This window comes from Hypomesus nipponensis, chromosome 12 (genome assembly GCF_054491055.1).
Source record: "Hypomesus nipponensis isolate SF chromosome 12, ASM5449105v1, whole genome shotgun sequence".
In the NCBI taxonomy this organism is placed as follows: Eukaryota; Metazoa; Chordata; class Actinopteri; order Osmeriformes; family Osmeridae; genus Hypomesus; species Hypomesus nipponensis.
The window spans coordinates 961,499-973,225 of record NC_140372.1 but is presented as its reverse complement, the minus strand read 5'-3'; the positions used below and the strand labels follow the sequence as shown (position 1 = coordinate 973,225).

The 11,727-nt window shown below is 41.5% G+C and overlaps 1 protein-coding gene across 1 annotated transcript; it reads right to left on the bottom strand.

The window, feature by feature from the left end:
* Positions 1-8,602: 8,602 nt before the first annotated feature.
* Positions 8,603-10,480, bottom strand: LOC146260565 (histone deacetylase complex subunit SAP18-like). The gene is made up of 4 exons (XM_084667993.1): positions 10,307-10,480; positions 9,805-9,914; positions 9,594-9,716; positions 8,603-9,010 (listed from the first exon to the last, which is right to left on the bottom strand). Exons 1-4 carry the CDS (start codon positions 10,376-10,378, stop codon positions 8,854-8,856), a joined length of 462 nt encoding a protein of 153 aa, XP_084524119.1. The 5' UTR covers positions 10,379-10,480; the 3' UTR covers positions 8,603-8,853.
* Between the last annotated feature and the right edge of the window lie 1,247 nt (positions 10,481-11,727).

The following is an 11,727-nucleotide window of genomic DNA, read 5'->3' as shown; positions in this document are numbered from 1 at the left end:
TTTGTTTGCTAGTTTGTTTATAACTCTAGACCCACAATGCACCAGCAGTCTGGATATATGGTTGTACAGACACATAAGCAAGATTATCATTAGCTATGTTTTTCTCTTTTTTCTATGAACTATTCTTTCTCTCCAACCTGTCCTTGTCATGTTATCTCGGTACTGTTTTCTCACTCAACTCGATAGCGAATGTTTCCAAAGGAGATACTTGATTTCTAAAACTGCATAAACCAGACTTAAGTTATCAGTAGCGAGATCAGTTAAATATTAGTAGCACAGAGATACCGGTACAGTACACTGTAACAGTGTTGTTTAGTGATTTAAAAAATAGTTATTGTTTTGACATTAAATAGTATTGCCTGAACTGGTTATTGGCTGTGAACCTTGGTTGTGAGTTTAGTATCACAGTGAAACAAGATGGAGGTGTGAAGACTCCAGAGCTGGATCAGGACACTGGGGTTAGTGTCGCTCGTGTCGCTAGTGTAGTGTAGAGATGAAACACATCTGTTGGTGAGTTTTTGCGTACTGTGCAGAAGTAAACTGCTTATGGCAAAGACATGGGGCCATCTTATGGCAGAATCTGATCAATTTGGCCTTAAAGTGGATTTAAATCCACATAGTTGATGTCATCATGTTTAATATCACTAGATTAGACAGTTTTTACATCACACATAACACATTGTGTGGTAACTTGGTGTTGGGATCATTTGCATATTTTGTTTTGAGGAGTGAAAGATATGGCTAGCTTAAATGAACATTCAGGTCCTGTTGCTATAGGTGACGAGTTAACACTGGCCCCATGAAGTGGATCTTCTGCTTTGTGATGTTGCGTCTCCACCTTGAGAGACCCAGCCTGGTGTTGAAACAAGGTGGTGGAGGGCTGAGTAGAGGCAGAACTAGATGGAGACAGGGTAGCATCTCATAATGACAGGAAGTACATTGTAAATGTGCTTCTTTTGTAACAGAACTGGTTCAATGAACCTCACTGGTGGGATGAGAAATGACTGTTGAAATATATAATGATCAAATAGAGCTGCTGCAGTTCAAATACATATGGCTAATCTCAATAAATCTGTAAGAGGAAAATACAACCAAAATATAGGATGATGAGGGTTATGGTTATGATGAGGATATATGTCCACTATTTCTGCTACAACCTGGACAGATATCAACAAAATGTTCCTCTAGGCAAACAGAAGTTCTGGTCAGAGCTTCAGAAACATGTTGGGATAAAGTATCTTAAGCAACCACCAGCTAGCCTTCAAGCCTCCAGTGAACCATGACCTACATCTGGTCCTGGTTCTGGTCTATGCTCTTTCTTGTCCTGGTCCTAGTCCTCGGTTGGTTCTGGTTTTGGTTCTGGTCTGCTCCTGGTTTTAGTTTGTTCTTATTAACCCACAGATGTTTGCTCTCCCACTGTGACTACGAACTCTCTAGTGCTTCTGGGAAATATACACTTGAGTCTCATTCAGTAGTGAGGGATGTAAAGCCAGACACTGCACTGTAGGTGGTGTTATTGGTCCTTAGCGTAAATACTGATCTCAAGACCTTTTTTTTTAGCTAGCTGCACCTGTGGCCACACCCTTACCAGTTAGGATACCTGTGACAGGAGGGGAAGGTATGTTCTGGCTGTAGCTCGGAACTTAACATGTTTGTAAGTCTTTGAAATGTCATGGGGTTTTGATAACTGGTTGGTTATTTAAATCTGTTATTTATGTGTTAACTGGTCTTGGTGAAATGTGTGGTTCCCTGTGGAAATGCAGGTTCTCTCCACTTCCCTCGGTCTGGGAGATGGAGGGGTGGAAGACTCCACTCTCTCTGTGCGCCACCATTACACATCACCTTAAGGACCGTGATGCTGACCATGTTGGAGGAACAGCAGAAGGTCCTGTTACCTGTCCACTGTGTTGTGTTCTAAGAAGAGAAGAAAACCCTGTTTGTGATGGCAATACTGTTTGTAATCTGAGGTTGTGTCTTTCAAAGTCTGCAGTGTTTGTCAAAGGTCCAAATGACTTGTTGGGTTCTGTGCGAGCACTCGCCGTCCTGGTTTCATATTGCTGCCATCTGGGAAGAGCTTCAGCTCCATCAATTAGCATGTTGATGGAGATTCAGAATGTCTCCCCGGTAACCTGTCATCTAGTTTATATGACAAGATGTGTGGGCAGGAGCAGCCAGCATGTAATTTTCTTAAAGGACTGCACTTCCCTTTGTGTTTTGATGTATACACTCTCTTGCGTTCACATTTTCTCACTCTGTCTTTCTGATTCTCTTTCACTTCCTCTCTCTCAAACTCCTCGTTAAATGCACAAACACATTTCATGCTATATTCAACAACTATTTAAAGACTATTTCCTTTGAGCTGTTTTGTCAGATGAATCACTTCTTACTATCATTCGGTTGCAAAGGGAACCCTCTGTCTGTCCTACACTTCTATCTTAGTTTATCACGAACCACCTGTTGCATGAAACATGCATGTGGTACTGTTAGACTATGTGTATCAATTCAATAAAAACATTTTAAAAAGCTACTGACGGTTGGTGTACCGCTAACACTTTACATGCAGACTGGACAGTTTGTCTATCCATTGTATCCACAGATAAAACATTGAATAAAGTATTTATATAAAGAGAGTGAACTTCTTTATATTGCCCTCAATCATCCTTTTCTTTATATTATGAGATTTAATAAAAAGCACACATTTTTTATCAGAAAGGGCAGACTATTCAATTTACTGTGCTCATCATTCATAAGACAATAAACAAATCACAGTAAAATCTTATACACACAGACATATACTCATGCACACACCCTCATGCTCACAGACAACACAAACTCGCAAGCTAGCACCAATATCTAGTTGGCGAGGTTGCATGGAAAGGTTGCTTGATGCACACACACACGTACACACACAAACACACATGCACGCACACTCACACGTACACACACAATTCACACACACACCTCATACACACACACATACCTCATTCACCCACCTCATACACACACACACGTGCATGCACACCCGCTCTACAGACATCACAGGCTGGGCTCTTCAGGGTAATTGTTGCCACTCAGAGCCGGGCGGCCATGTTTGTGCCTGTTTGAAGTCCCATTATGGTTGCTATAGCAACCGGCCTCAAGATCCAATCAGCCTGTCAGGCCGAACAGAGCGCTGGAAGCTGTGTGGTATGGGTGTGTGTATGATGTGTGTGTGTGTATGTAGGGTGGGTGTATGTGGTGTGTATGTGTGTGAGAGTGGTGTGGGGTGTGTGTGTGGTGTGTATGAGGTGTGTACGTGTGTGTATGGTGTGGGCAGTGGTGGAAAGAGTACTGAAAATGGGTAAATAGATAATACTCAATTACAAGTAAAAGTACAGGTGTTCAAAAAGTACTTAAAAGTGCAAATTACTCAAGCTACTCAGACTACTAGTTACTTTTTAGATGATGATATTTAATAAATGTTCTTATATCCTTTTAATACAATCGAACATCTAAAGAGTAGTTACTTCAAACAAAACAACATTTTAAATTTATTGATGAATGGTAAAGTGTTTTTTGAGATAAGAGGTTAAATTCTTGTAAGCCAAAATCATCGCAGATGGCAAACAAAGTTTGCATCGCATTAGCACGCTGTCACCTTACGGCGTGAACAACTCCAGGTGCGGCCAGGGGCACTCGTCAGACGGTATTTCTTTCTCCTTTTCAATGAGTCCATGTTAGCTGTCATTAATCTCCATCATGTGGTTTGCTTCTTCAAAACTTCAGTTCTGTCCATAAATTAACTGTCTGTGCGATTATTACGAAAAACTCTGAAACCTGCTGGATTTGGGATGTTTTTTGATCCAAATATCAGGGTTTTAATTATGGAGGACCAAACTTGTCATAATTAAAAATAAATGTATTAAAACAATGTATTTATACATCAAAAAATAAATATACAGAATACAAAATATAATTTACTTATTTATTTATATTGGCATTTATTTCAATTTATTTATTTTGGTATTTTATTTATTTCTTCAGAGAAGATGTCAGTGTTTCTTTGGCCCAAAGGTGACCCAAAGGTTCATAACGAACCATCGTTGTGTTTACCCAATTTTACCCAATACAAAAACAAATACAAATTATTTTATTTTAACCTTCGCAATGTGGGGGGTCTGACACAGCCCAACGGTTAAAAGAAAATGCTTCACTTTGTTTTTGTATGCGGTAAAGTTGTCGGAATACAAAGGTGGGTCACAATGACTGATGGGTCAGAATGACCCGAAGAGAACACAAGGGTTAATTTGATTTGGGTTGTTTGGAGGAGAGACATGGTGACATTTACAGTTTCTCCCTCTGGAGTTCTGACTGACAGCAAGGCCTACAGGGCACTATAGATGTGTGTGTGTTCATGTGTGCACAAGTGCACTCATGTTTCTCTGCATGTTCTTTGCTCCTTTCCCCTCCCCTCCTCTTCTAAACCCAAGTCCTCTCCCCTGTACTGTCCATGGACCCTTATCAGCTTACAGTGACCACACTTTCCAGAATAGTGCATTAATATCCAACCTGTAATCTACATGATTAACTCTCTGGGAAATGCAAATGTACAATGACGTCTGCTGTTGAGTCCTGAACAAGGTGCTCGATAATGACGCTCAAAAGACCATGGGTGGAAAGAGTTGAAGACCATGGGAGGAAAGAGCTGAATAAGTCCAGGTGCTGTTGAAGTCAGCATGGAAAGATGTTAGTTTTTCTCAAAAACTAAAACACTAAAACCCATTGGCTAGACAAAGTTCTCAGTTGCCTGAACTCATTTAGCTCATTGTGCAGTCTGTTGTCAATACCTTAACCCTTGTGTTCTCTTCGGGTCATTCTGACCCATCAGTCATTGTGACCCACCGTCGTATTGCGATTTTCTTTTAACTGTTGGGCTGTCTCAGACCCCCGACATCACAAAGGTTAAAAGAAAATGCTTTTCATTTGCTTTTTTATTGGGTAAAATTGTCGCAACACATCAATGGTTTGTTGTTGAACCTTTGGGTCATGTAATCCGAAGGCAGCACAAGGGTAAACCATTTCACATGGTAAAACACAATTTGCAGATCTCACTTAGACTTTTCAGCAAAACTCTAAACAAGGTAAACACAAGTGGCAACAATCAAATACAAATGGAGAAAACATGGCATTAATTAAACACAACTCAAAATTGATTTAACTTGTTTCAAATTATGTGACACAACCAATATAAGCCAGTTCAGAGAGCAAACAGGTTGTTGAGGGTGGGAAAATATTGCTTGTGAAGTCGACATTGATCACATGTTTACTCCTTTGATTTGTGTCCCTTTTAGTATTGTGTACTGTAGTACAGTGCATTGTAGGTTGTATACTGTACAGTGAACAAATTGTATGGCCCTGAACATTGTGCTTTCCATTTGTTACAGTAACAGTACTGACTGCTCAATAGATTCTGACTAGTTAGAGTCTAAATCTATCTATCTATCACAGAGACAAAGGACAAGTTTGTGAGATGCAGGGTACAATACTGTAAAAATAGGGGTACAAGGAGGAGGAAGAACAAAAAAAATTTAAAAGAGCAAAGCAGAGTAATAATTTATGATCAATTTTGAGCTACTATGATAGAACATGTTTTCATTTATCCAAAGACAATGATGAATAAATATTATCCATCATTGTATCTGAGAGGGGGAGCAGAGGGAGAAGAGAAATGGAGAGAATAGACAAAGTGGGCAGGACAACAGAGACAGGTCGAGAGAAAAAGGCTTTTATGCTTCTTATTAGGAATCCCTCAAACACACCTTCTGCCAGAAATGTCATTAAATGTCAGCAATCCGTATCCGGGTGTGTCATACCTTGCTATCTCTCTCATCCACACTCACACACGCATGCACATGCATTAACACACACATGCATTAACACACGCACACACGCATTAACACACACACACACGCATTAACACACACACAAGCAGACTGCTGTACTAGAAGCCAAGTCAAGATCTGTCAGTTCTCTGCCGCTACTTTGGGGAGAGAGGGTTTGGTCTCTACTAGAGAGAGGATCTGGTCGCTCCTGTGGGGAGAGAGATTCTGCTCAGGTGTTACAGTGTGTTAACCAGACAACTCCATCTGCAGGGGCGGATGGTCAATAGAGGGCGCCGCCATCCCTGGTGAAAAGTGTTTTAGATGTTTGTTTTTCATGTAATATATTTTCTAAACAATAATTACTCATTTTAAGCATGACTGTGTTAAAAAATACACAATAAAGTGTGGTGTATATATATACAAAAATTCTGTTTTGGGATAAATTTACTTCATGCTCGACATCTGGGGCGCTAGGAAAAGCGCCCATCAAAACACCTACCAACCTGCAGGCGATAGGTGAATTGCTGACCATTGCTAACAAGAAACACATATTTAGCCAATCAGCGTCCTCAAAAATTATGCCTAAAGGGCGCTGGAATTAGCACCCCAAGCAGAGTTAGTATAGAAGTGATTTTGCGACTGTGGGCCTACTTAACGTTATTGAAAATGAATGACTCCGGACCGGACTTCAGACGTTCTCATTTCTCAAATGATGTCACATATCCTCTCCAAAATCTTTTTGAGAGGAGAACTTAAGTGGAGAAAATAACAATAAAAGAGTTTGGCCCAACCTGACATCAAAATTACACGAAAAGGGTAGAGGTAAATCATACACAGAGGTTTCTCCCACGATTGGTAAGCTACAACAGAAAGGCCTGGATAGCTGGATGCAGTCATGCCAATGCCTTATTTTGCTTCCCATGCTTGCTTTTTATAACATTCGGAACAGACACAGCATGGACTGTGACAGGAGTTAAGAACATTAAACATTTATCTGAGAAAACAAAACAAGTGCACAAAGGCACACATGGAGAATACAATCAAGCTAGCCATGCTAGGCAGAGACGATCGCTATGCAACTGGACGAAGATCACCGGATTGAGGTGAGGAGAAACAAAGAAGAAGTGGATAAGAACAAGCACGTTCTATAAAAGATAATTGATTGTGTTAAATTCATTTATAAATCCTTAATATTTAGTTTTACAGTAATAGTTGTGTTGTGTTTCCTAATAATACCAGGGAGAGTGGCTCAAGTGCCCAGATGTCCGTGGTTTTCAATATTTCTGAACTGAGTGTAATTATATTTATAGTCCACAAAAGTGGACATTTGCCTAAAGCTGTGTGCATTAATTACTTAATTACTATTTCATAGAGGACTTGGATCATGCAGTTTGTGTTCAATTGCATTAGGAGGGTTACCGGAATTGACTGAATATTTCACAGCCCCATCTAGTGGCGGCTAGTGAAAATAATTCTAGGTGGGGCTGTGAAATATTCAGTCAATTCCGGCGCCCTCTATTGACCAGCCGCCACTGCCCATCTGGCTATCAAATTAACTGATTGGAACAATGGGGTTAGGGGACCGCAAGGCCCTACGAAGTATGGTCCGTTCTGCTGAGTTCATCATCGGCAGGCAGCTCCCAGCCCTACAGGACATCTACCACACACGTTGCCTAAGGAAAGCCGGCAGGATTCTAAAAGACTGTTCCCACTCATCCTTCAGTCTCTTTACCCCGTTGCCTTCTGGCAGGCGTTACCGCAGCATCCAGTCGCGCACCCGCAGACTGGACTACAGTTTCTACCCAAGGGCCATCAGGCTTCTGAATGGACACTGATATGGACATTGATATACTACACACTAGTCACTTATGCACTGTCACTTTCAGCTACTGGTTGCACTATCAGTAACATTACACTACTGTACCTCACTGTACCACCACCAGGCTCCTGTATGATCATTGACATAGTCACTGATCTGCAATTTTGCACTATTGTACTGTACTCCACTTAGGTTAGAATAGGTTATAGGGTTGAAATAGTTTTAACGTGCATTTAGGGTTAGTATAGTGTATAATTTATTGTTATCTGTAATTTAGAAAGTTTTAGTATAAGGGTTAGTATAGTCGATTATTTATTGCTACCTGTATATTTAGGAAGTTTCACTTAAGCTCAGCATAGATGTAAATTATGTTCTGTGTACTTATGTTATGCCAGGTGCTTACGTTGTCTTAAGAATTTCAGTGCCCAGTCTGACCTTGTGTTGTTCTGTGTACCTGACAAATAAGACTTGAACTTGAACTGGTTGAAATTCATGGTAATCACATGGGTTATAGGTTTAGTATACTGCATTGTATATTTTTGAGGTCTATGTTAACTTGTCATAGTTGTTAACTTGTTGTGAGTACTTATGTCATGTTATGCCAGGTTGCTTTGCATTGTCTTGTCCCAACAATATCAGTGCCCAGTCTGATCCTGTGTTGGTCTGTGCATCTGACAATTGGGCGTTTCATAGGCACCAAGATACTTCCAGGTGGCAGAACGTGAGTGGCTTCCCCTGACCAGAGAAGAGATTCAGCCGGCTTCTGTAAACATAGTTACAACATTGTGAAATGTTAAAAAAATCTTACCTTACCTTCTGCCACATTGTTTTCTCATGAGTACAAATAAAGCCAGAGTGATCAGATTGACAAGGATCTAAAACCCCATGGCTTCAAATCCATCTTGCACAAACTAAAGACCCATTTATTGTAAAAGGCAACTTTATTTTACAAGCATTTTCGACAAGGGACAAGAAAAGATTTGATGACATCTTTAAAAATTGAAGAAAAAAAACTGCATAAGCATGTGGTCAGTCTGCAAGTTAGATGTTTAATATAGATGTATAAGATACTGTGTAAAATGTATGCAAGAAAGGTAAAGAGAAAAAGGGGAAGAGAGAGGTGGAGGGGTAAAGAGGGGGAAAGATACAGGGGGAGAGAGAGAGGGGGAGAATCTAGAAAGGCCTCATGCGTGTGTTGAGGGGAGGGGCTCTGTTAGGAGGGGTGATGGTGATGTCCAGGTAATCTCCTATCTGGAAGCGCTGGGACTGGAGAGTCATGGAGTCATCTGCCCCCTTCCGGCCAGACACGGTACTGCCAATGTCCTTCACCCTGGGGGAAGAAGCCTGGTGAGGGGTCTGCTGGAGAGGGCCAACCCTAACCCTAACCCTGAGGGGTCTGCTGGAGAGGGCCAACCCTAACCCTGCCGATATCCTTCACTCTGGGGGAAGAAGCCACATCTGCTGGAGATCACCTAATCCTTCTAAATACCCATCTGAGCATTGATGTAGTGCTGTGCCTTAGTAAGGGGGGCATACTGTGTCTAAACAACCCCAATGCATAAAATGAAAGATCAAAACCCAAGTCAGATTTAGAACCAGGAGTGTGCTCATGACACTACTCATGCTAGAACTATGTGAAGTTCATCTTTCTCTTTGGTCAATTTTTTCACATGGAATGTGAATCAAGTGAGAATACAGCAAGTACGCTTCTCAGGAGGTGGATATAGAGTAAATCCCTTTCCTTTGAGATGGTTACATGTTTACCTGTGTACACACTACACCACTGCATCAGAGTATCAGATGACTGGTTGGACTATCCTTGCTGCCCTGTGTTTGCCTTCTTCTGAAACTTTGGAAAGTAAACAACTTCGTGAGAGTGGGCCATCTGTAGCTGCATGTGAGTGTTAGATTACCTGTAGCTCTGTCTTTTAGGCTCTGGATAAACGATCGCAAATCCAAAGTGCGTCCCTTTCTTCCGCGCTTCTGGATACACCTCCTTCACGAGGCTGGTCAGCTCTTTCAGCGTTGCATCCATCCTACACACAACACAATGCCGGGGTTAAAAAGACACAACGCGCCTGCTAAGTTGTAACAGACAAACTTAAGCTACATCATTTCTCTCACCATGTGTATATTTGCAGTTCACTGGAGGGGACGTTTCCTCGTGCAAATTCGTCCGGTCGGTGGTGTCTTCCGCTGTTTGTAGTAAATACCCGCAACAGTAATGGGCACGTCTGTATGAACAACATATTTGGGGTAAGATAAACGGGTGCAATCAACGCAAGCTCCATCATGCCTACCTAACTACGTTAGTCGTCTGACTATGCTATGTAGCTAGCAAGCTAACCTAGCCATACTATATTGGCATTCGTGTGAGACGTGATAGCTAATCGGATTTGTTAGTTTGGTTTGGCTAGGTTAGTTTGCAATGTGCAAGACCAAGGAATACCTGAGCCAATCACTACAAGCTCGAAATAGCGAACATCCATTTTCTCGTGCTACTGAAGAGGTGCGCACCTTCTTGAATCTAACAGTATCCAGAAAGCTAGGCTAACTCGCTAACAGAGTTTCAAACACACTGACCGTGCATTTGCGCTCTGTATTGACATAAATAGCTCCTAGCTACCTTTTCACGGTCAATAGGCTTTTCTGGTTCCTTTTTAATCTCTTCTTGCGTAATCCTAGACTCCAGAGCCATTTCTGGAAAATATTTCCGTCGTGTTCTTGTTAGAAGAACGTTTGCCAAGGCTAGTAGCAATGTTTGAACGAAATGTGTCTTTCGTTCATCTGGGAAAGATATTTCCGTTTCCGTCGAAAGTAACATGTGACTTCCTTCTTAAAGGGGCAGTTCCCCAAAAATCTAAAATACATATTTTTCACTTACAGTAATGCCACTTATCCATCTACATTGTTTAGGTGTGAGTTGCCGAGTGTATATTACTTGTATACATTTTATGGTGGGGTTTGGACTATTCAAACAAGTGAGTCCAAGTCACACCAGTGACGAAATAGGACACCTTCAGAACCTGTCCTTGTGCAGTTCTAGCACCTTTTGGTGTCCACTCTATTGTAACCCATCCCAAACCCTGTGCTCTGCTGACACTATTGGTTGGGCTGGACAGTACCAGCGGGCAGGGAGTCAAAAGATTGTAATGTTGTTGGCACAGGACTAATCACTCAGCTGTACTCCCTACTTCCTTTGTCCTTCTCTTTCTCTGTTCCTCTCCTCCTTCCTTTCTATCCACTCTCACCCTCTCGCTTACCCACCAAGAAAAGCGTCTTCACGTCGTCATGGCAGGCTGCTCGTACATCTACATGCTGTTCACCCCCACCTGGTCGCCCCCACCTGGTCGCCCAACTGTGCTTTGCTCCTCCCTGGCCTCAGTAGATCCTGCTCCTCTGGCCTCAGAAGATCCTGTTCCTCTCTGGCCCTCCTTCCTACAGCAAGGTAAGTGTTGCATGTGTATGTATGAGTTCACACACATGCAGGAACAGACACGTATTCCAACATTTACATGTGTACAGTGGTATTGCCACCAACATACTGGGATGAAATAAATGACTGAATGTGTGTGTTGTTTGAAGGGGACAGGTGGCTGCTTTACATTTACATTACATTTACATTACATTTACATTACATTTACATTAAATTCATTTAGCAGACGCTTTCATCCAAAGCGACTTCCAAGAGAGAGCTTTACAAAAGTGCATAGGTCACTGATCATAACAACGAGATAGCCCCAAACATTGCGGGTAGCCATAACATGAAGCATACATTGTGAAAACCAAATAAGTCCCAAAGGGAAGAACCATAAGAGCATGTAGTTAAATACGTTACAACTAAACAACATAAATCTCAAAAGTGCAAGGGTGTACCTGTGGAAAATGTAAGCAACAATAATAAATTTCACAGTGAGTACAATAATTTTAAGTCAGTTTAAACTAATCAACAAGAGCAACAAGTCTCTCAGTAAGAGTCATTGTGATCCTGGAGGAAACATCAGGTCCAGCCAATCATTCCTAAGTACCGTTGGACTCCTGGAACAG